Raw genomic sequence first — 25676 nt, forward strand, 5'->3', positions numbered from 1 at the left:
GGGAGGAAAGGAGAAAGAGGAAGACAGAGATAGCATAGAAACAGAGAGAGACAGAGAGAGATAGAGAGACACAGAAACAGAGAGACAGAGAGAGACAAAGAGGGAGAGATAGGAAACAAGTGTCTCCAGGCCTGTGTGTCAAAGCAGCAATTGCATTAGCTTGTTTTGGGTAAGCAGAGGGTCACTGCCACCAAGGCCAGAGTGACTGCCACCATCTGGTAGGAGCAGCTTTTAAAGGTGAGGTTCTGATGTAGCTTGCAGAAAGAGCTGTGGAGCAGGCGGGCAGCTACACGAAGTCTTCCTGAGTGGACTCTCGGTCCTCCTTCCAGTCCCCTAACTCTAAGCCTGCGTTCCTGCCCCTCACACTCTCAGCCACCCAAGTACTCAGACATAACATACATAAATATGTAGCCTCCATATTTCCTCAAAAGAATATTCTGTTTAGGAGACTCAGCTGGAAAGCCAGTCTCAAGTGAAGACGCTGCTGGGGGTGAGCCCTATGAGATACAAGGCAGTTCAGGTTCTGCCGCCTGGCAATGTCTTCTTCAGATAATGCTCCCATTCAGGACACACAGGATCTTTCATCCCCAAGGGGTTGGCAATGTCAACAAAAGGCAAAGCTGAAGATCAAGATGAATGCTTAACTCATCAAGTGTACTGAGCAGTCAATAAACCCCCTGCTTCACAGACATTGTCTTACTGGAAGTGAAAGCCTGCCATTCTAAGAACTGGGCAGTCTCCACAGTGGACCTCTGATCCCAGGAAAATGGTGGGAAAATATCTGGCCTTTATTTAGAGGTGAATTAACTTCACCCTTTACATTTTTCTACTATCGTGTATGATTATTGATGTAGCAAGGTCACATTAAAGAACCGTCAGACAAAAGTAAATGTAAAATAAGCCAACCAGGATGTCCCCACAGAGCTTCTCTGATAGGGTACAGCATCAAAACCCTTTGTGGGTAACTGACATGTCACATGACTACCAGGGATATGTCAGTTGTACATGAAGATAAGAACAGCAGGACCGGTCCCCAGTGGTGGAAACTATAGACTCTTCCTGTTTTGGCAACTCACACATTGGTAAGAGCACCTTGCTCTAACAATCATGAGGGCATATGGAAGCTCCTAGGAATTGGTTCTGAGAAGCTGAGGCCTCCGGGCTTCTACACAAACACCAAGAAGACAAAAGAAAAACCCCTGCCTTACAATACAGTCACAGACTCCGGCCTTGGGGGTGAGGAGGATTAGCAACTGGATTTATCCCAAAGCCATAATTTAGGACTAACATTAATTTGTAAATCATTTTACCTATGAAAATTATAGAAAATATTCCTATGATCCATTAGATTTCCCAATAGTATATATTCTTACAGAAGCTAAAACTGTGGCATACAGAGAAAGACCCTTCTGAACAAGGTGGGCGAATTCCGACTCCTGTGAGCACACCACACTTACAGCAAGGAGCACCCCACTACAGCGGCTGCCTTCCATTCTGAGGGTGGGGGCAACAGCTTCAGGGCTGCCATCACCCACCAGGTGTCCTGTGTCCCACTTAGGCATCTCACACCCTCCGAATGTTTGTATGGTGGGTCCCCAAGTGTGTCAGGCTGGTGGGAAAATATGGCCTGCTCACCCACTTCACAGCCTCCACAACTCCATCACAAGATTAAGTGGAAAGTCATAATTGGAACACATCTGGAAAAAAAACCCCAATTGAACTCTCAACTCTACCACTGGACTTTGAGCCTACCTCTTTCTACTCAGCCTTGAAAAGCAAAAAAGAAACGTGTCCTTGAGCCATGGGTGAAAAGCGCTAGACAAAAATGCATGCTACACAGCACTGTGGGTGATCATGTGGTTTGTCTGGGAGAATTACTGTAAGTGACAGAATGAAGGGCATGCCGCGTGACTATTAATCGACCAGTGACAATCACTCCAATCTGATAGTGTACAAAGATGAATCGGTGCTGACCAAACAACAAAAGAAGCCAAGGAAAGGCTCTTACCTAGTGCCCCCTCCCCAGCCGACTTGAGGGCATTCAGCTCTTCTTTTGTTATCTTTGTGGGGGCTTGATATCCAATGTCATTTACTGTGTCTGAAGTCTCTCCGTTGGTGGCTATTTCTGAATTTAGGATTATTCCATGTTTCTGGGAGCAAAGACAGATTTAACATAACACTCAGTGAGACCAGGTTAGACCGTGTCAGTTATAAAGGGATGCTGTTTCTCCTGATGTAGACGCTAACTCTATAGGGATAGAGAAGTATCTAGGTACCATGTTCATAGTCTTATCAATGCAAGCAGATCTACAATGGCTTCCTCCTTGTGTGTACCAATCCGCAACTGATTGTCTGGTGACAAGACACTTTTAAAAGACTTTCTTCTAACTAGGGCAATGACCTGTGGGCTGCCCCGAAAGAGGAACATCAAGAAAATGAACCTTTCACTATAAACTCTGACCACTGTCTTTAAAAAGGGAGTTCAGGATGAAGAAAGAAATATGTAAGTGTAGTGGAAAGACCCAGTGCAGTTTGCATAAAGATGGCATTTTCAGGGGTCAGGATGCTTCCTGCCCTCAAAAGGACCATTTATGTCAACAACATGGCGGACCCCTTGAGAACAGTTGCCTGCCTCCGTTGCAAAGCACCTCCTTGCTGTCTGCTTGGCTCACAGCACCTTTTTCTTGGCTCCCAACTGCTGCATACAAGCCTGGACTGGGAGCCTCATTTAGGTCTTGGCTGTAAGCCTGTATCCTGCTGCTAACCTGCTCTGACTTTGACTGGGGAGCTCGGGAAATGACACTGACATGTGTCTAGGGGCAGTGGGATGTTGCCACTGCCACATACCACTACTGCTGTGGCAGTCTGAGAACCCACCCAGGACTGCCTGCTTGATTTCCTTTGGCATGGCCCTTACAAGATGCGAAACTTGTCCTTTCTATGATCTGGTGGAAAAGTGGGATCCCTCCACTTACCCCAGATATTGTTCAGCTAAGAAAGTCCTCCACAAGTGGCTTAAACAAGGAAGTACACACATTCTAATGAGGGTAAGAAAACATTCAGATGAACACCAAACTCAGAGCTAGAAATCTGAGCTACTTTGCAGACCTGTTCAGCTTGTAAACACCAGCCGGTCTCGGGCAGAAGCACATATGGGCATTGACATCACCTGCTTCCCGAGGGATAGTTAATTGAAAGCTCCCATTTATTGACATGACAGTGAACCCACACTGTCACTGTGGCATTGTTCATAGGCTGCACTTTGGTTTCGTACCTTCAACTCCTCCTTCAGTTTGACTGTTTCTTCTCTAAGGTCATCTCGTTCGCTCCTTATAGAATCAAAGAACTCTTTCTGTCTTTCTAATGCCTGAGTGTGCAGCAGAGGAGAGAGAGGGGCCGGCAAGGGGACAGGGAGAGAGGGAAAGACGGAGAGAGGGAGAGAGGAAGAGATTAGCACAGATAGAAGCAGGGACTAGGAGGCACTGCCATGCAGGATAACAGTGAGAAAAAAAAAATGTTGGGTTTTTCCCAGGCTGGGCCAGCTACTGTTCACACATTAGCATTTCTAAGCAAGGGACACTATAGAGGAAGGCTGCTTCATGACTTCATTTCTGCCCTTTGTCTTCTCATTGCAGTGCTGCGGACTGAACCTAGGGCCTCATACACGGAGGCAAGTGCTCTACTACTGAGCCACATTCCCAGGCTATCCTATTACTGTCTAGCCTGGCTTTCTTTTCTTCTTAATTAATTAATTAATTAATTAGAGAGGGGTGTTGTTTGTTTTTGTGATAGGGTCTCAATGTGTGGCCCTGGCTGGCCTGGAGTTCACCCTCACAGTGCTGAGACTAAAGGTATGTGCCTGGCACTAGCCCTGTTAGCATCTTATAACACGGCGCTGGGGAGTTAACAGGAACTACAGTCCTTTTAATGAGAGATAAATGCAGAACAAGAATGGTTGCTACAGAACCCTACTCAATAATTCTAGACATTTTTATGTTTATGCTCCTGTTCACGTGTGTGCATGTCTCCATGTGTCTCTGTGTGTAGCTCCAAGGACATACCGGGTCTCATTCATCAAATGCCCTCATCTTTGTTTTAAAGACAGAGTCTCTTACTGTTCTGAACTCTACTCAGGAGTTCCCTGAGTAGGCTGGCTGGCCATCAAGCCTTAGGAATGTCTTTATCTCTAGCTCTTCCGCCTCCCCAGTGCCAGGGTTACAAATATGTGTCACCATGTCTGGTCTGGTGACTAAATGCAGGTCCTTGTGCTTGCACATTCCTGGCAACCCTGTCCCTAGCCCCTAACCTATTTTTAGACAATTGATGATGTGTATTTGTTGTCTAAAAAATGTTCTTGAAAAGCATGTTTGTACCTGTGCGTATGCACACACACACCCAGACACAGACAGACAGAAAGACAGAAAGACACACACATAGACACAGACAGACAGACAGACAGACAGACAGACACACACACACACACACACACACACACACACACACACACAGAGGAACACACAGTTTCTTAGCCAAGGCTTGTGAATTTGTTAAAGTGGGGTTCCATATTGTGAACATTTTTATGATGTGACAGATGACCTCTGAACCTGTACTGGGGCCCTGTCACATGAGTTGCTGTTTTTTTGGTACTATGTGCTACTATGAGTCAGCAGTGACTTGGTGGGGTCCACTCTTCCTATTTATTCACTCTTAAACGTGGATGGGGTGTTTCCTCCTCTCTGCTGAGGATGGAGAGAGATCCAATGCAAACCTCTGGGGCGTGGGATCTGTCACCCACAGCATCACATGACCCCTGAGGGCATTCTAGAATTTGATCCGCCACACTGATCTGCCCAGAGCCTCTCCTTGCATGGCCTGCATTGCACCTAGGCTACTCAGGTGTGGCAGGGAGGGAAACAATTGCAAATGCCTAGCTATGGTCCCATCCACCTGGGTAAGCCGGGATAGCCAACATGCTATTCATGTTGTATCGCATGTGGGTCACACACACACTCATGCAAACATTTTTTTTTTCCAAACCAAAGCTTCGGCAAGAGCCTCATTTGCTAAGCATCCCACCCCTTGGAAGCGCTGGCGAAGGCTTGAGAGACTCCTACCCCTATCTTTTTGTCTTTCCACTCTATTGTTTCCTGAAGATCAGAAATCTCCCTGATAAAACCCGCCTGTTTCTGCTGCAGCTGTCGGATTTCCTGAGGAAAGGAACAGACAGAAAGAAAGCAGACAAAGAGTTAAGCAGAGAAAAGAAGTCAGTGCTGGATGACCAGGGTGGAGAGGTAGACCAGTAGGCAGCCAACAAGCGCCTCACCTCACAAACCCCAGATTCATCAGCATGTTAGAATTTTTCCCTGTTCTACTCTCAGTTCCAGTATGAAACCCAGCTTGGCTGATATCATACCTCAAAGCCATCAATTACAGTCCTGATTATGTTATAAAAACAAGAACCTAACCTTGTACAGTTATGTTTTGCTTAGCAGTCGGACAGCAGTCTGAGAAGGCGAGCTCATTGTTTGCAAACGTTACAGAGTAAGAAAATGATGGCTGCAATGCCACTAAGTAATAGAATCCAGGGGGCCATTGTCATCCGTGTGTCCCACTGCTGACCAGAATGTTACGTGGTACATACCTCTGCTGGCTTCCTACAGCCATGACTTTCATGAAATCACACAAATATACTCTCTTACAGTTCTGAGACTGTTAAGAATCTTTTGGGGAGAGGATCAATAGCCTGTTTTCTCTGGTTCCTAGAACCTGCCCACACTCTCTCGTGTCCCTTCTTTACAAACTCTTAACACCCCACTGCTTCGAGACAGCTCCCACCTCAGCATCTGACCTGCCTCCCTCTGGTGGGTACCCTTGTGATGATGTCAGAGCTACACAGATGATCAAGGTCTTTGACCTCACCTTTTAAATCTTTTTTTTTTCCATATTCACAACTTCTAGGGACTAGGATGTGGACCTTGGTGGGGGCTATTTTTTCACATCTCCCAGGCAAACACAAGAGCACCAGAGTGAGACTCTACCAACGGGAGGAGCCGGCTCCTCAAGGGATGGAAAGTTAGCCCAAACCCTGGTTTTTAAGCAGAGCTGTAACTGACTCTCTGGCCTCCAAGGTGACTAGTGTTTGGGGATAAGGTCTCAAGTATTAAGGTTAAATGATGTAGGACGGTGGATAGGATGAGTGTTCCTATTGAACACTGAAGAGGTGCAGTGTCCAACCTCAACCTGGACTCTGGTATCCAGAACAGTAAGGAAATATGCACTTGTTGTCAAGGCCACCAGACCTGCGGTATCTTGTCATAGTAGCCTGGGCTAAAACAGCGAGGAATCCAACAGAAAGGGAAGAAGGCGGTGGCTGCTCACCTCCAGCATTTCTTCCCTTTGCCTCAGGGCCTCTTTCACTTCTGCAAACTGGAACTGCAGGATGCTGTGGGCATGCTTCTCCCTCTCGAACTCCTGTGGAGGAGAAATGGCGCTGAGGGTACAGCTCAGTGGCATATCCCTGTCACGGGGCTCACGCTCTCATGAGCCACACTTCCCTTAGGACAAACACCCCTTCACTATGTCATTGCTGTTTCCAAGGCACATAATAACACAAACTCATTCCTCTGCCCTCCACAGAGGACAATCGGACAGTCTCCTCTAGGATTAATCTGTGGAGCGTGTGCAGGAGACGAATGTTTCCCAATTCCTCTCTTGCTACGATGAAACCTAGGGCCTTTTTCTAGGCTTCTGCTATGATCCCATGACTAGGCTGAAGGCAAGGAGTGTGCAAGAGCAAAACCGCTTCTGTGTTGTGAGTCCCAGTAGATCCTAAAGTACATGCAAGGCTGCCCTTCTCTGGGCTTAGAAGGTATGATTATCGAAACAGAGTAACTAATGTGCCTTTTCCAAATGAGTAGAAATAACAATAACAATATGATTTTCCTAAAATCTTTGATGTTTGTCATTAACACCCTAGGAAGCTGACATATAATCAAAGGCAGGAAATGAATTTCAGCATGAAAATCTGGAAGCACCTAGTTGTGCATTATTTAAGTGTGTCTGTTTTTTCAAATACATGTCTTTTCATGGTTTTATTTTCATGCAAAAGACCAATACTCTAGTAAAACTATTCTAGTAAAAAAATAGTTTACATATTGAAACTATGCATGCTAACATTTTAAGTCACTTGGAAAAGAGCACAGATTTCTGAGTTTTATATGCATATATATATATATACACACACACACACATATACACACATGCCTATTTGTATGTGTGCATATGTGTGTGTGCACTATGTGCACAGGTATGTGGAAGCCAGAAGTTCACTTTGAATTGGGTGTTATTTCTTAAGAGTTGTCTATCTAGATTATTTTTCTTTTCAAGTTTTATTTTATTATTTTCATTATTTATTTATTTATTTTAATTACGTGTATATGTGTGGGTCTGCGCACATGAGTGTGGATGCCCGTGGAAGCCACAGCCATCAGATCTCCAGGAGCTGGGGTTACAGGCACTGGTGAGCCACCCGACATGAGTTTTGGGAACCAAACATGGGCCCCCTACATGATAGTATGCATTCTTAAGCCCTGGGCCATCTTTCCAGACCTCACCTTGGTTTTTTGAGAAAGGGTTTCTTGTGGTCAGGAGCTAGCTGATTAAGCTAATCTGGCTATGTGGTAAACACCAGAGATCACTCTCTCTGTCTACCTCCCCAGCATGGGGGAGGGGGGTATAAGCAGGTGCCTCTATAGATGCTGACCTCTGAACTCTGCTGTGTAGCAAGCATTTTTACAGAGTGAGTTATCTTCTCTCACCCTTGGGGTTGCTTTGTTTTGTTTGGTGACGGAGCCTTGTTACGTAGCCCAAGCTGGTCTTGGACTTGCAATCCTCCTGCCTCAGCTTCCTACATGTTGGGATCAGAGGCATTGCTGCCACATATATGACAAGGTACAGTGTTTGTTCTAACTCTCAGACTCTGGGCTTTCCGGACAAGTGGGGAATCACTGCTTTAAAAAACATAAACACAAGGTGGAGGGAGGGCTCAGCAGTTAATACTACTCTCATAGTATTTGACCTGAGTTTGATTTCCAGCACTCACGTCAGGCAGCTTACACCTGCCTATAGCTCAGTGCTTCACCACCTTCTTAATGCTGCGACCCTTTAATACAGTTCCTCGTGTTGGGCTGACCTGCAACCATAATATTACTTTCCTTGCCAACTTCATAACTCTAGTTTTGCTACTGTTATGGATTGTAATGAAAATATTTGCTATGTAGGATCAATATGACACCTGTGAAAGGGTTTCAGCCCACAGACTGAGAACCACTGCTGTAACTCCGGCTCTAGGGGATCTGACATATTCCTCTGGCCTCTACAAGCCAGTGTACTCCTGCACCTACCCCACCCCCAACACACACATAATTAACAAAAAGAACAATCCTTCAGAAATATAATGGACACAGTATTTACACAGTCCCCCGACTGTTCCTGAGCATGGTGGGTGGCGCTCACCTTGTTCTTCTCCTCGTATTGCCGCTGAGACTCGGCCAGCTGCTCTTCCAGTTCCAGCAGCATGTCCTTTAGTGTGTCCACCTGGTACATGAAGTTGGTCTTCTCATTGTCGAGCTGGGCGTTGGAGACCATAGCCTTCTTGTACTTCTCCTCAACTTCGGCCAGCGAGTCCTGCAGAAACCAGGCCATTGTTTCAAAATTGCAAAAGGAAAACAAGTCTCTTTCCATTGAGGAGGCACAGAGCCTCCTTCTCAATGTCCCATCACTGGGACAAGTACCTTTTAGCTGTCGGGGAAGAACGAGTATGGCCTATGGCTTACCTGTGAGGGATTATGTTGACTATGTTAATTGAGCCTGGAAGACCCACCCTAAATGCAGGCTATCCCTAGGCCAGAATCCTGGCTTGCAAAGAAAGGAGAAAGGGAGAACCAACACTCCTTGCTCTCTGCTTGCCGACTGCACAGGCACTATGACCGGCTGCCTCATGTTCCTGCCACTAGAATGTCCCTGCCATGATGGACTGTACCTCTGAACTGTGAGCCAAGATCCTGCCTCCCTTAAGTTGCCTTTGTCAGCAACAGGAGTTAACTAAGATGACAATCTCTTTTCTTGTTAAGACAAGGAAGCATGTGGGACACAGGGGTTGCTTGGGGAGGCAGCAGAGCCAGTGACTGACTCAGCAGCCAGAATCTTCCCACCACAGGCCATGGCAGCTCAGTGGGTTTCTGAAGTCATTACTCAATGTGAACGAGGCAGCTACTGATGGAAAGAAAACCCTGCCACAAGCTAGGCCTCCCCTTTAGGCTTGGGAACCAGGAAAAGATTTGTGATCATTTCAGATTTATGACTCATGGGAAATAAAACAAGGTACACAGGTCTTACTGGGTAGTTCCCAGAATGTCCAAGGTCATTTGTTTGAAAGGGCAGCATGGGAAAGAGGCTGTAAAGATAATATTGGCAATGCCCAAACTTGGCTCTCACTCTTGCAGGCACCAAAATTTAAATGCCAGGAGAGGGAAGCCAGGAGATCAAGAGGGGGCAGTCACCAGCTTGAACTACCCAGAGTCTAAGAAAGGGGTACCAGCTCGAGTCAGAGCTGTGAAGAGGCCCTGTGGACTCCAGCACTGGTCTCGCTATGGGAGCACCATGACAACCCAAAGTGGTATCACTGGCTCTCAGTTAATTTTTGGTTCCATTTTTAGGCGAGTGAAAAAGCCAGGGTCTTAATTTTTCTATTATATAGAAATGATTATGAACATGATAAATTAGTATGTGACTTATGCCACCTGTCTGTCTGGTGCATGTTGCTATGGAGTTTAGATGATTTCTTGGGGCCTTTCTGAGGAGATGAGAAAGATGTAACTGACCTATACCTACTGCTTGATTCCAGACTTGTCTTGAGCTTGTTGTTGATATATGGCTGCCGTGTGCCTTGGCACCAGCGACCCACAGCACCTGCTCACCTCAGCATTGTTAAGGAACAGGGACAGTACATTTCTTGTTGGCATGGCGATGTTCTTCACAGTCTGAGAGTAGTGCGCACACATACACTCTCAGATGCTGTTCCCCTAAGTAACAGTTGACAGCATGCAGTAACCAGGATGCTTTGAAAGCACATGCGTTAGAGCAGCTCCAGTGAGCTCAGCAAAGTGAACTGGGAGGACACTTGTATGTGAGAATGATGGAGAGCAAAAAGAAGCAAAACTCTCTGGTGTGTGTCTATGTTTTCAGAGTGAGACACTGGCTCTAAGCCTAGGGGGAGGGTGTTAAGTACCATCTTACATCAGAGACTAGGTCTGTCTGTCACCTTTTCCACTGGGGACTCACCGTGTTCAGAAACTGCATTTGAAAGACAACAGATGCATGCCATGTTAGAATTCCCATGACCCTATACTTTCCACAGCCGATGCCCTTCACAGCGAGCATGCTCATGGGACCTCTGTGAGGCTTTTAAAAGTTAAGGTGGGTTAGTGTTACGGGCTCACACTTCCATAAACCGGTACCTTCATCTCTTTCAGTCCCTGCATGTATTTGCCTTCTACATCCTGAATCTGGTCCTTTAACTCATTAAGTTCCTAAAGAAAATGCACAAAAGGCAAATGACATCAAGGGAGAGAAATGGCAGAGCACGCGCGCGCGCGCACGCTCACACACACACACACACACACACACACACACACCCTTCTGATGTTCTTATGTCTGGGTCCATCACATTGGCAGTAGGAGGCATGGTTCCTTCTGTATTTTATTAGGTGTTAAAGAAAAGCAAATATAAGTTTCAGTGTTATAGACATCACCATTTATGTAGTTCACATGTTTTTATGTACTGTTATAAAATGTAGGTATATCTTGTATTGTTTTACGAATTTTTTTTTAAATAGGCGAAATGCTGAGCTGAAGAAATGGCTCATTGGTTAAGAGAGCTTGTTGCTCTCGCAGAGGACCTGGGTTCAATGACCAGCATCCACATGGAGACTCACAATCACTTGCAAGTGCAGTTCTAGGAGATGTGATACCCTCTTCTGGTCTCTGTGGGAACCTAGTGTGCATGTGGCACACAGACATACATGAAAGCAAAACCCCAATACACATTAAATAAATAATAAATAAGTAAATCTTAAAAAAAAAACCCAGGTAAATGGGGGTGGTGTGTGGCTAGGTGGTGGCTCAGTGCTTCAGAGTGCCTGCTGCTTTTCCTGAGGACCCCACTTTACTTTCCAGCACTCAAATCAGGTGGCTCTATCACCACCTGTAATTCCAGCTTCAAGGGATCTTTTTATCCCCCTCTGGCCTCTGACGGCACCTTGCACACAGGCGGCACAAACACACACAAACACACACACAAATAAAATAATAATAATAAACCTTAAACAACAACTGGCCAAAAGAACTCTGACAGTGATTTAACTCCGTCTTCCTATATCACAGAAACAGTGAGCTGCTGAGGGCAGAGACCAGCACATCCCAGTTGCAGAGACCCCAGTATCCACCTTGCTTCTTGGTACCCGGGCAGAGTTTCTGCCTTGAGCTAGTCTCCTGGCAAACACCTGCCAGGCAAATGAATGGTATTCATGCCCAAGAGCTGAGTCTAAACAGGACTGCAATGATCTCCCCACTCCAGCCCATCGAGAAAACAAGTGGTGGTAGCTGAGGATGTTCAGGTCCGGTATATGGCATTTTAGGGAAGCAAACCAAAAACAAACAAACAAACAAACAAACAAACAAACAAACACCTTTCCTCATACTCCTAAAACACAGAAGCTGCATCGTTGGATCTAACACTGGCAGCTGCTCCAGGCCCTCTTCTGTTCTCCTGGCAAATGCCATCTGTCTGCTTAGCCACCACCAGTGGAGCTGGGTCCCTGTGAGCCGGAGCTAAGTATGAGGAAGTTCTCCCACAAAATTAGCCAAATCCAGCCCTCTCATACCCTCTGTTTGACTTGACTTTGTTCTCTGAAGGACACAACATTCTGGTCACCCACCCTCAATCCTTCCCCGTTTGGGACACAGTTGTACCAGTTACCCAACAGAACATGTAGTACTAATAATTAACAAACAGTGCTGGGCTGTGTGTCTTTCCAATACACAGAGGAGGTCACCAACATATGGCACCAACCTTGGTGTCAAAGGTTTAACAGAGAATATTGTCTGTGTTATGCTAAGAGAAAAACCATCATTAAAATACAGTGATGGAGTCTACCAAAGGCATGCTACAGACAGAGGGGAGGGCACACACTCCAGGCAAGGGGAAAGATGCCAGAGGATGGGCAACCTCCTCTGTGGTCCTGGAACAAGGATGCAGGCATAGGAGACCAGAATGTCGAATGAAAAGCAAATATCCATGAGTTAGCATATGGTGAAAGACAGCATGGCCTACGGAGAGCACAGCACGAAGACCACAGAGGACTCATGCTCCTCCTTCTTGTGTACAGTCAGATGAAGCCAGCTTCCCACAGGGATGCTGCCTGAGCTCTGTCCAGTGTTAGGTGAACGCCACATTTTGAGACAGGCAGAGGAGATGGGACTGATCTCGAACCTCACAAATGAAGTCTCTGTAAATCCAAGACTAGTTTTCCAAGGGCTTCTGTCAAGTCACACATGAGCCCAGTGTTTTACCTTGATTTCCCTGATGGATGCCTCAGTGTCCATGGAGATGGAGGTATCTCCACTCCCTCTCCGGGAGGAAGTCCCACCCAGAGATGCCAGCGTGGCTGCAGACAGGCTGGGCATGTTACGGGAGCCCTGGAATGGGTGAAGATCAGATGTGATTAGGTAAAACCAAAATTACCAACAAGTTGAACATTCTAGAACCATTTCTTTCCATTTTAGCTTCCCAAGGTGATCATGTCTGTGTATGAAATGTGTGCATGGAGGCTGCCAGGGACCCTCTTCAGTCACTCTCCACTGAATTCCCTTGAGATGAGGTCTCTCACTGAGCCTGGAACTCACCATTTTGCTTAGACTAGATGACCAGTACTGGGGTTAAAGGTACATGTGAACACACCCAGCTTTTTACCTGTGTGCTGGGGATTTGAACTCAGGCCATCAATTTGTGCAGCAGTCACTCTTACCCGCTAAGCCATCTCTCTGGCCCCAGGGCACCTTTTCTTTAACTCAGCTTCTCTACTGGATGGTCTCCTGTGGGCTTCTGGCTAGTGATAGAAAGGTTCATTCAGAGATGCCTCATGGCTGTCTAGTTAGCCATGAGCTCTTCGCTGTCCCTCACTTTAGGAATATGACATCATGTTGTGTGGCCCACTTGGTAACCTCGGTCATTTGCTCACTTTATTAAACACCAAGTAACTGGGTTCCTGTCAGCCTCACCCAGGACCATCTGGTTTAATAACTAAGAGAAGGCAGAGGCTTACAGAAATCCCTTACCTTCTCAGCGAAGTCTTTGTCTGGTCTTTCTTCTACCTGTGGGGGAAATAGACAGCCGTCAGATATTAAAAAGCACTGAATTACGACTCCTATGATCATTTCAAAGATCCATATTGATCTGGAGTATGATGCTAAAACAAAACAAAACAAAAAAACCCAACCGCACAAATCAAGAAACGTTAGCTTGCGCTGTAATTTAAAACCTAAAAAGAGAAACTCTTATTAGACTCTGGCTTTCCCCATCTTTCCTGTATGGATGTTTCTCTGAGGCCCTTCCTCCCCTCAGATAGAAGCCTCAGTGAAACTCAGAGCAGCTTATGAGGATGAAAGCAGTGTGCATTGGTGCTGAGCCCCAAGGGACACACCTGGGGTAGAGGGTGTCTTGGGGACCAAGGCTGAGTCTGACTTAAGGACTATCTCTTTTTTTATTCAACATCTACTATGAGACCAAGTTCCATTCCTGGCCCTCTGAGAAGTCAGGCGCCATGCTGGAATACCATCAGGAACATGCTTCTCTCTCAGTGCCAAGTTCAGAAGTTCTTAACTGAAAGTTTTCACCACATATGAGTGACATTGTACCTCAGACTCTGAGTGGCCTGGGACGCTGTGGACATCTGTGCAGGTTTATAATGGGTAGCTCTGATGTCACCACCATGCTCTGAGGTTACAGCTTGCAGACAATATGCGTAGCAAGAGAAAATGGTCACTAGGCACAAGACCAGTGGGCACCTCCAATGCCTATTTCTTTTCTAGGTGTCCCCCAAGTCTAACTAGCACATGGCAAGAACTCAGAGGCCCTGTTGCACAGACCAGTGGACCCCAGTCAGCCACTGCTCATGTGCGGGATCATCACCAGACGCTGAACCTTTTCAGATGCGAAGTTCACGCTGGCCTAACTGTACACTCTGGGGGTGCTAAGGTAGGCCCTGACTGAGACAGTTGCATCTCACTGTCCATAGAGTTGAAGAGCCCTGCTCCATTTTCCTTGGGCTTGTGTACATGTATGCATGTTCATGTCTGTGAACATGTGTGTGCATTTACAGACTTGAAGAGTCCTGCTCCATTCTCCTTGGAGATATACACATATACATATACATATACATATACATATATATATATATATATATATATATATATATATATATATATATATATTCATGTTTGTGAGCATGTGTATGCATGTGGAGGCCAGAATGTGACAAAAGTGTCTTCTTAGGTAGCTTTCCACCTTATTAAGGCAGGGACTCTCACCAAGCTGGGGCTTGCTGGTTCAGTGGCCGGCCAGCAGATCTAGGGCTCCTCCTGTCCCCACCTCCCCAGCAGTGGGGGATTCCGGGCATTGACTGCCGTGCCTGGCTTCTTTCATTGAGTGCTGGGATCTCTAAACTAAGGTCATCACTGCATGCTCTTCACTGACTGAGCCATTGCCTCAGCTTCTCCACTCCATGTTCTGAGTTGCCAGGATGATTTGGGTAGGAAATGAACTTCATTCTACTCGGGAATACAAGAGAAGAAGAGGTGGCTAGCACCCACTCTCCGACTCCTCTGGGATGGAAGCCTCATTCCTTAGGTAAGTTGGTCTGCAGGGCGAATATTAACGAACCCAAAGTGAAACAGGCCCTTCACCTGGAGACAGAACGTACAGGTCCAGCTTTGCAGTGTTGGGGATGGAACGCAACGCCTGGTGCATGCCAGGCAACCACTGTACCCCTAAGCCTCACCAGCCTTGAAAGTCAGGATTGGCAGACTCAGATTAACACTTAGAAGCCTGATGGCTTCTTACTCCTTGGTTTAAATACTACGGTTTCTCCCGCTCATCAGTAATAAATACTGCATAGAAAATATAGAGCCCAGATAGCCATATGATCACTTCCAAAGATCTATGCCTGCAAATGAAAGGGTTTACACTAGTAACTGGTACATATATTGCTTTTATAATTCACAAAATATCAATGAGAAAAGAAAAAAATCTAAACCATAGTCTGGCCAGGTGTGGCGGTGAGCACCTTTATCCCAGTACACAGGAGGCAGAGGCAGGTGGATTTCTAGGAGTTTGAATCCAGCCCAGTCTATAGAGTGAGTTCCAGTCCATCCTGAGTTACATGGCCTCGAAAATAGCCAATAAAAAACAAAAATAGAGGTTGCGCTTCTCATAGTTTAAAAAAAAAAAGTCTCTGCTCTAAAATATAGCGCTAATGCAGAATACAAAAAAAAAGTGGGGAGGGGAAACGGAGACCATGCAGAGAAAAATTAAAAACTGCACGGCCGCTCTCAATACAGATACATAAAATGTACCCTTCAGCATATAATGCATTCAGTTTTGTTTTCAAATTGACAAGCTGCATCTATCAGACAGACTTTTTGAAACAGCCAGCTGCTGGGCCCCCATAAGGTCCCCACAGATCTGCTGTTCCCAGTAGCTCCACTAGATGGCAGTCTGACCTGGTCTGTCTGTGGTCAGGTCGGCCTCAGGTCAGGCTCAGAAAAAAAGGAGACAGCTGTACCCTTTTCATAAAGCCCCAGACACAAAGGGAGAGATAAGTAACCCAGACGGTATGCTTCACTCTGATAAAGAGCATGTCACTGCCCCTCTGAAAATAATAGACAGCACACATTCACGGCTGCTCCATGACTGGTGGAAAGGCTGCCATGGAGACAAGGCCACCAGAGGTGGCCACAGAAGGGGGGAACTAAAGGGCTGCTGTTGGCCACAGCAGGCACATGGGACAAGCAAGCCACAGGACTCTTGTGACCCACTGAATTGTTTTTTTAATCACCATTCCCCAGTTTGCAGCAGCTGAGATTAATGTCACACCAACAGGACTCTAAATGACATAATCTTTTTATGATTACCATTGAGTGTGTTCAAAGACATCTCTAAGATCTATGGCAGCCAGGCTTGGTGGCACATGCCTGTAATTCTAACATCTGAGAGGCTGAGGAAGGAGGATTTGAATCGGAGGCCGTGCTGGGCTATAGAGCAAGAAGTTGTTTCAATTTTCTTCCTCTAAATTCTTTTTTTCCTCCTAAAAATTAATCCCTTCTAAGAAACTTCAGTGGAAGCAAAGACAATGGCAACTCCTCCCTTTCCCAAACCAAGTCCTCCATAGGAGGATGTTAACACGTGAGTCTAGTCCACACCATCTCAGTGGGTTTCTTATGAGGATCACATGATGACATTTTAAACATCGGTTTGCATGTCACCATCTGATGGACCACTCAAAGATAGAGAGACCCAAGCCAGGGCTGGCTACAAGAGAACCTAGCCTCATGGTCCCAACTCCCAGACAGGACACACAGCAAGACCCTGGAAAACAAACAGGCTCCCATTGCAATGACCCTCTCAAAACAAGGGACACAGCAAACACTACTTGGGGAACACCCGTTTTAAAGACTGTTTCCCTTCGAATGTCAGTAACAGTGGGGCTTACCATTAGGGTGGGGATTTTTGGTTTTATGGTCTATTATTTATTCGGGGTATGTGCACATGCCATGACATATGTGGGGGAGGGGTCAGAGGGGCAACTTGTGGGGCTTGGTCTCTCCTATGTGTGTCCTTTGGGTTCAGACTCAGATCATCAGGCTTGGCAGCAAGGACCTTTACCCACTAAGCCATCACACTGGCTCTAATTCTATTTTTGAGACAGAGTTTATGTAATTGACAGTAGCCTGAGATTCAAGACATTGCCCAAGATAGCCTTGAAATCAGGCTCCTCCTTTCTCAGTATTAGGATTACTGTCATGAGCCACCATACTTCATGGATCATCGGTTTTAAATCCAGTCTCGTACCCATAGGTGCAGGCTTGCTCTGCACCTGGACCCTGCCTTGCCTCTTTATGCAACAAGAATCACAGGGGTCTTTGTTTTCAGATGGGCAGACAGCTAGCTCGGCACTTCTCTATGAGTACACAAGACAGCAGAGTCCTGGCTCCGCCCGAGACATTCCTGAAGGATGTTTCAGAACTGTGGAAGCTCTCTTGGATTCCAGTGGGCTGTAGGGCTTGCGTGAGGAGGATGCCCTAGGTGTCACCTGGCTCTGCTCAGCTGTGGTTCAAGCCTAGATCCTCCAAGCCCAGCTTCCGCCTCTCTCCACGCACCTGCCCTCATGGCTCGAGCAGGTGCAGCTGATGTTTATGTTATTTATTTGATGGGACGTCTTCTGGCCCAGTCTGTGTATCCCATGAAGGGCAAGGGCAGGTTTGCATTGCCTAACACTGTAGACTCATGACCAGAATATTCGAAGTGCTCAATTAACATGAAAAAAAAAGTATGTGTGTGTGTGTGTACACATGCACGTGCATGCACACGCGTGCAAGTGTACTCATATGTGCTTCCTACATTTCTTTCTGTGGCTTTCCAACCAAAAGCAACTCGGAAAGAAAAGGTTTTATCTGGTTTGCACCCTCCAGGACACAGTCTGTCATCGAGGGAAGAAGTCAAGGCAGGAAGTTGGAAGTAGGGACCATGGCTAGCTTTTTTTATAAAACCCAGGACTGTCTAGGGATGGTGCCGCCTACAGTGGGCAGCACCTCCTACAGCAATGAAAAGACTCTTACATGACCAACATGATAAAGACAATTATTCCACTGGGACTCCTGTTTCAGGTGTTTCTAAGCTGTGCTGACAGTTAACACTAATTAGGATGGAAAGGCTGAGTGAAGGTGGGATGGAGTGGTAGAAGGGTAGCAGTGCGGGGAGGGGTTGGAGTGGTGCTAGAATGAGGTAGAACACTGTCCACTGCCATTTACACTCCGGCTGTTGCATCTTGGCTCTCCTAAGAATTGTATCATAACCTAAGGACATGGAGGTATGTATATTCCTGTTCTTAAAGGGGAATGAGCGATCTCTTCCTCTGTTCTGGTGACTTTTGCTCTTCAGTGGCACCGCCCTGCCCCCAACGTGTAGCACTGCCTCACTTCCTGTCTGACAGATGTCAGCTGCAAAGCCTTGAGGGCTACAGCTGACTTTTGGATTTTCTTCTCAAGGACATCCCTGCCCTTGGTTCCTGGTAATTACCTCTGGTGAAGTACTAAGCCAGGGGTATTTTCCAAGAACCAACATGGACACACACCAACAACTATGTCCTATGATGGCTGGGGCAGCTCAAGCCAAGCAAAAACCATGCCGTTCAGGGGGCTGTTCCTTCCTGCTTTGTCTGAAGGAGTTTATGTCTGCCTCCTCATCCCAAGCCAGGAGCGGGAGCTGTGACAAGTTATCCTCATCTTTTAACTCCTGCCTTGTTTGTACATCCTACCGCATGGGTCTCCCGCAGAGGTGAGGATGGGAAGGTCACTGTATCCTTGTTTGTCCCAAGGACAGAGGGTGACAAACCCAGCATCCTGGTGCCTAAAGAGGCACAAAGAAAGAATGGAACCAGCCCTCTCTCCTGTTGCTTCCAAGACTCAGGTCCAGCATTACCGTTGTGCTTTTCTGTGTCCTGGGGCTATCACTGCACTGGGAAGGTGGGTGTGTGATTTGGACCGGCTGTTAACAAAGTGTCAATGAGCGTGTTCAGCCTTGCTGGTGGGAAGAAGCCCAGAAGCTCCAGTTCAGACTTGTGGGTCTTCCTGCCTGAGAGGGAGGAATAGGTCAGGACAAGGCCTGGGAGAGGGACCTGGCAAAGGCTAGTGACCCTCCCATTGACTGAAGAATTTCCTGGAGACTGCCCTGCATTTGTAGAGGGGTCACCACACATGAGAACCACACCCAAGAGGTTCCCCAGTCAGTGTGGAGGTACCTGGCTGAGGTGAGGTGCCAGGCTGAGTCGGGAGGCCAGCCAGTTTTCCACACATCTTTGCTCCGACCTTTGCTCACCAAATGACAACAGAAATAGTGATCGATGGATCTTTAGGGCAATGAACAAATGAACAAATGAACAAATGAAGAGGTGACTGAGGTGGGGGGGGGGACATCTACTGATTATCTCTGCCATGGACCAAGCAGCCATCACTGGAGGGAATACCAGCCCTGCTGGATTGATCCATTTCTCACAGCAGCACAGAGGGGAAAGTGTGACCACACTCCCGGTTCCCCATGACACAAAGAGATCACTTCTCTTGCCTCATAGGCTGCAGAGGCCAAGACACAATGCACCTCTCTGTGAAGAAAGAACAACTAAACTTGTTTCATGTGTGTAAAATTTCCACAGACCTAGGAAGCACACACACAGCAAAAGGATCTGTATCTGACTTCAGTCTTTCCAATCACAGAAACCATGAATATTGCCACACCATGACCTCATCTTGATACTTAAATAAATCCAAGGGCCACGCCTAGTGATGACAAATCAGCCACCCCAGACAGTCATTGCTGGGGCAGTGGGGTGGGGTGGAAGGGGTGGTGGTGGTTGTTAGGAATCTTTGAAAGTAAAGCTACAGACTTCTTTTGGTTACAAACACTCCACTTATTCCTCAAGTGTACACTCAACTACTATGCACAAGGAAAAGGATTCTACACTAAATCACCGTGGGAACAAACACTGGTCTGAGTAATTTGAAGGCTCCTCACGGATTAGTTTGTATAAGTTAGACTACCACAGAACATGAGATGCTCAGGATAGCCATTCTAATGTAAAGGACACTGACAGGAGAGGGGAGGGGCACTAGGCCATTGAACTCAATGGGGAGGCGCATAGCTGCAAGGGATCCCAGTGGCTCCTTCTCCAGGCAAGCTGCTTCTAGCAGGAAACCTCACAGCTGTAAAAGTCTGCATAGAATTAAAAAAGAAAACAAAACCAATGAGCTCATCTATGCAAGTGGTGTATCAGGGCTTCCCTGCATTCTGGGATACAGGAACCACCCTGGGTGGTATAGTGTTCAGGAACTGAGTTCCAAACTATGTGTATTTATGTCTGAGCCCATCAAAAGAGACTAGCCTGGACTGTCTACTCACGGCTTTCTAAATGAGGGCCTCCCTCCACCCATACCGCTGCTGCAGCCTGGGAGTGTCTCCCTACCACAGCTGAAACTGTCTGGTCAGGTGTGGTGTGATGCACCTGTAACCCCAGCACTTGGGAGGTGGAAGCAGGAGGATTAGGAATTCAAAGATATCTTCAACTATATAGTGAGTTCAAGGCTATTTGGGGCTATAAGGGAAAAAAAAGGGGGGGGGGGATGGCTCAGTTGGTAAAGTATTTGCTATGAGGCATGATGAGGACCTGAGTTTAATCTCTAGCAGTGCATTTTAAAAAGAAGGAGGAGGGGGAGGAGAAAGAGGAAGAGGAAGAAGAGGAGGAGGAGGAGGAAAAAGAGGAAGAGGAGGAGAAAGATGAGGAGGAGAAATCAGAGGAGGAGGAGGAAGAGAAGGAGGATAAAGAGGAGGAAAAGGAAGAGGAGGAAGAAGAAGAGGAAGAGGAGGAAGAAGAGTTAGAGGAAGAGAAGGCGGCAGCAGCAGCTGGCTTTGTGGTATACAGCTGTTAATCCTAGCATGGAGGCAGGTGTATTCTGGGTACTTGCTGACTAGCCGGAAAACCAGCAAGAACCATGCTTGGTGAAAGAAAGGCTCTGTCCCATAATATTTATGCAAACAGTAATAGAAGATAGCAGATATCTCCCACACATCCCACAACCATACACAAAACAATTCCTTGGTTAGATAATGATAAAGTAGCCCCAAAGAAAGCCACCGATCGGGTGACGAACTGTGCAGGACTTGCTCTTTGGCCTTGGCTCCTTCCGCCATGTCTGGTATATGGTGAGCCGGACAGGAGAGCAGGGTCCCAGTGACACCTTCTAAACAGTTTTCGAGTAAATGTGACAACAGGTAACCTAAGCCGTAATGAGAATGGCAAGACATTTACAGGCTTGTACTTTATTTTAAAACTTGTCAGGGTCTGATAACCTCATTACTTTAAAGGCCACGTGAAGAGTCAAGCCTCTGAAATTTTAAATTGTCGAAAAATAGTACATGCACACGTGTAGCTACGGTCTATATGCCCAGAGTGGACTTTCCCACTCAAGCCTCAATTCCGAGCACCATTAATAACTTCCTTTCTGTTATGATCCTTGAGACATCCCCCTTCCTGCCCACAAAGAGCATTTTCTAAACCCAAAACCTTTTCCCAACCCCAGAGCTGAAATAAAATGAGAGGCTTCGAGCTTTATCTTTTGCTGATTTTCAAAGATTGCGGTCATTTCTAAGGGACAGAAGGATAAGGGGTAGGAGCAAGGGGAAAAGGACAGGGAAGTGGAGGTGAGGAAGGAAGGAAGGAAGGAAGGAAGGAAGGAAGGAAGGAAGGAAGGAAGGAAGCTAGCTAGCGGGCAGCAGGGCAGGAAACACACTTACCACAGGGCTGGCCCTTGCAGAGCTGGCTCTGGAAGAGGCCCGGGAGCTGGAGTTGAGGTGGCTGCTGTATTCTGAGGGCTGTCACAGAGCCACCACAGGATGCACAGACAGAAACAAAGGAACAGGGTCAGCAAAGAGGCAAGGAGAACAAAAGCCACCAAGACCACACTTCAGTCAGCATGGGGGTTAGCCACACACACAGCAGAGAGGAAAATGAGGTTAGGATTAGGGAGCAAACCAGGCTTGAAAAAGGAGTCCATGTCTGCCCTGCCGTGTGCTCAGGTAAACATCTATTAAGGATAAGAAACAACTGTGTTCTCCACAGGATACAGATGCAGGAAAGCACCAAGCACCATCCAGCTTGGGTCTGTACCACATCTTATGTGTTCACAGAAACTGCCTGCTGGACACGTAGTGGCAGTTTTTGAGATCCCTGAGCTGCCTTCAGCTGCATCCCAGCTCAGAAACAAGTGAGGACAGGGAGTGGGGGGTGGGGTTGCAGGGAAGGTTTTGCTTCTTTGTCACCTTTCCAGGTAGAAACTGGAGGACCTGTTTTCTGGACATGGACCTGTCTTCCTGGCCATTCAGTCTTTCTAACTTCTGATTAAGAAAGATGACAGACAACAGGCTGTAGCCTCTAAATCTGAGTTTCTAAACCTGAGTTTCTAAATCTGAGTTTCGACTCAGCCACCTGCCCTGGGACAGATGCTGGACTGACCTCTGGGCTGAGAGGCCAGCAAGCAGCATCTTCATTGCGAACTGTAAGGACTCTGGATCTTCAAAGGTGCTTATGATTCTGTTTCAAGTACCATTTCTCAGTCTGTCTGTCTGCCCACCAGCCAGCCAGCCAGCCTCAGTGAGCACAGCACGCCTCTAGTCAGTTTCCAGTGACTCTCCATTGAGCAGATGAAGCCCAGTGCGCTCATGACACACTTGCTGAATGAACAGACAAATGACTCGGGCTGTGCACTAGCCACTATAGGAGGGACTGTGCCTTGTGCTGCTTCCTGTCGGCCCAAGGCTCCTGTGTGAGAACACTTTTCAGACTAGCTGACCTCACTTGACCGACCCTCCTGAAAGTTAGCAGCTAGACCATGTTTGCAGGCCCTTCATGTCATCTTCATGTCCAGCAGTCACTGAGGGTTAAACAAATGCACCAGGTGTTTTAAAGGGCTGTAGCCAGCATGGTCAGGCCTGCAGAGGCCTCGCAACCGCATCTTTTCACTGGAGAAAGACAAGTTTGCCCATAGGTGTGGGATGTACATCGATGTAGGAACATGTGTCATGTTGTTCCTTCCTGATAAAGGATCTTTAGTCAGAACAGCTCTCTGAATAGCTGGCCTGATGTGTCCCTTTGGAAGAGAAGCATTCATATTGCCAGGCATCAGGTGTCACCTATGTCTAGGAGTCAGGATGGCCAGTGGGGAGCTAATGTGAGCCAGAAAGCTCTGAGTTTGAATCTCATGTCCACCTCACTGACCATGTGAAGATTGTTACGATTGTCACACAGGTGTGCCCACCATGAAGAAGAGAACATGCATGCAGGGCCTGTCTCCACTTCACTTCCTATGAAACAGTCCTTCTGGATGGATTCCTGCTCAGATGGCTGGAAACTCCTCCCAGGTGTCACATGCATTTAATAGTTGTCTCAAGGGTGTGAGGGGACAGTGGCAAGTCCTGCAAAGTAGGATTGATTAGCACAGTCACAGCAACCTCGAGGGTCTGTCTAAACCCTCTGTCTCCTTTTCTCAGGTTCAGAAATTCATTACTCCTTATGTTACTTGGGAGTCTCAGGGACTGAAGCAGATGAAACCCAGCTAAGGTGAGTCTCCCTCTGACCTCAGTACAAATCGACGAGTCAGGAGGACAGGAAATTAACAAGCAAAAACTTCCTAATTCCATCATCCATGACCTTTATCACAAAGGAAAACACATACAGTGTTTCCTCCTGTGACAGTCACCATCCAGCAGATACCCCTAGGTCATGCAGCACACAGTGAGGCATGATGGGAAACATGAAAAGCGCCTTACTGCTCTCGAACCACATGCGCTTCCCCTCCGAGCCCCATAGATGCTGCTCTCATCCAACATGGATGCCTGTGATGGGAACAGACTGTCAGAACAAGGCATTCTTTCAAAGGACCACACAGAAAACAGGGAAAGGCAAGGTTAGCAGGTGTGACACGTGCCAGGGACAGGCTCAGGAAAACACCATGCAGGCTCTACACCACTCTCTTCAGCTCTTTGGAGAGCCACAGAGAACAAAAAGGCATGGAAACCAAAAGAGAGAAGTCTAAGTGGCCATTGGTTGGCATGCAATTTAATCTTCAAGAGAGCATTAGAAATTGTTATTCTGGGAATCATTCCACATGAGAATTGCCAATCAAGATTGAAGGCAAGTAACTGAAACATCCTGAAGTTCCTCAAAGCATCCTCGTGCACCTGGTTTACACAATTATTCTTATGGGAAGTGGCTTGGGAACAAAACATTACAGTAATTATCGGGGTTCTTTTTGTTTGTTTGTTTTGTTTGTTTGGCTTTTTTTGTTTGTTTGTTTTCGAGACAGCATTTCTCTTTATAGCCCTGGCTGTCCTGGAACTCACTCTGTAGACCAGGCTGGCCTCGAACTCAGAAATCCGCCTGCCTCTGCCTCCCAAGTGCTGGGATTAAAGGTGTGCGCCACCACTGCCTGGCTAGTAATTATCATTTTTGATGTTGGATACTTTATATCTCTTCAGGATTGCTATGCAGAAAGCAGTAGTTGGTTACCTTGAAATTTGTATGCAATTAATCATCGAGAAAGAAGATTACGAGATCTCAGGCAATGATGTCAAACTCTGCCCACTTAAAAACACTTTAATTTTCCTTATTCCTCTTCAGAAAATACTGGCCAGCTTAGCCATGTATACATAACTATCCCCTCCTAAGTGTGTACTGTGGTGGAAATTCACAGCTATTAACACAGTGACTTTGAAAACCTAGTTTTCTGCAGAATGTAAGAACCTACATTTAAAACTGGAATTTTCTAAAGTACTATGGCAGAGTGGATTAGAATCTGTTATGTCTGTCAACGCATTCAGGAGCCATCTGTCTTTCTTCCACTAGGTAAATGTTGTCATTGTTTCCTTCCTAAGAACCTTCAACAAGTCTTCCGATAGGAGAGATGGAACAGGGTGACAGCTATTGTCAGCAGTCAGCCGGAGTGTGAAAGCCCAGATCTGACTGATGAGACCACAAAGGGTGGGTAAGCTGTGAGTAAGGCACTGCTTCCCCAGCAGGGCAGGAAACAGGGGTGCTGGAAGGCAGAGCATGTGCAACAGGCAGAGGGGAGCATGCATGTCAGGAGTGGGGAGCACACACACCCGGTAACTCCCCACAGGCCAGGCAGCATTGCACAAAACGAAGGGCTGCAGGAAGAAAGCAAACCACAGGCTTTAGACCTTGGAAAACAACAACAGACAATAGCAATAAGACCACTTATAAAGGTCTGGTAACTAAGTAACTGGTAGGGTGGTGAGAAGAAAAAGCCAAAGTTAAGATATTGTGTTCTCAGGGGATCAGACAGATGGAAACCCAAAATTTACAGGAAAGACAAATGATACAATTTCTAACTTTAAAATCACAAACTTCCTCAGCATCTTTGGAATTTTTTTTCCCAGTCATTTCTTTTCGGATGATGCTGGAAGAAGACCTGAAGCAAAGCCAGCAGATGTACATAGTCACCGGGCCAGGTTAACTGCCACCCAGGTACCTCACAGCTCAACCCCATATCTAGGGTTCAGCATTCCTGGGTTCAACTAACCAAGGATCAAAAATATCTCATAACAAAACAAACAAAAAACCAATCTGTACTGAACAGGGCACATTCTGCCCGCATCAGTCTCTGACCACCGCATACCAACAATTCCACGCCATTTATATATTAGGCATCATGAGTAAGCCAGAGCTGATTTAAAGTTCACAGGCAGGTGTGCTTATATTATGTAAGTGACACAC

At 46.7% G+C, this 25676-nt stretch overlaps 1 protein-coding gene across 42 annotated transcripts in view; it reads right to left on the minus strand.

The window, feature by feature from the left end:
* The window catches only part of Lrrfip1 (LRR binding FLII interacting protein 1), a 128510-nt gene that overhangs the window by 13928 nt on the left and 88906 nt on the right, over positions 1–25676 (minus strand). For 8 of the 42 annotated variants that reach the window (XM_076914803.1, XM_076914801.1, XM_076914802.1 and 5 more), the window contains 9 exons: positions 21680–21757; positions 13396–13431; positions 12631–12756; positions 10518–10589; positions 8515–8685; positions 6379–6471; positions 5115–5207; positions 3275–3367; positions 2009–2150 (listed from right to left, as the gene is read on the minus strand). In XM_076914803.1, coding sequence (XP_076770918.1) covers positions 2009–2150; positions 3275–3367; positions 5115–5207; positions 6379–6471; positions 8515–8685; positions 10518–10589; positions 12631–12756; positions 13396–13431; positions 21680–21757 — 904 coding nt within the window. Of the gene's footprint in view, positions 1–2008; positions 2151–3274; positions 3368–5114; positions 5208–6378; positions 6472–8514; positions 8686–10517; positions 10590–12630; positions 12757–13395; positions 13432–21679; positions 21758–23710; positions 23777–25042; positions 25088–25676 lie in introns of all 42 variants that reach the window. The other 34 variants (XM_076914809.1, XM_076914808.1, XM_076914785.1 and 31 more) reach the window with 11 other exon arrangements.

Source organism: Arvicanthis niloticus, chromosome 17, assembly GCF_011762505.2.
Source record: "Arvicanthis niloticus isolate mArvNil1 chromosome 17, mArvNil1.pat.X, whole genome shotgun sequence".
Lineage (NCBI taxonomy): Eukaryota > Metazoa > Chordata > Mammalia > Rodentia > Muridae > Arvicanthis > Arvicanthis niloticus.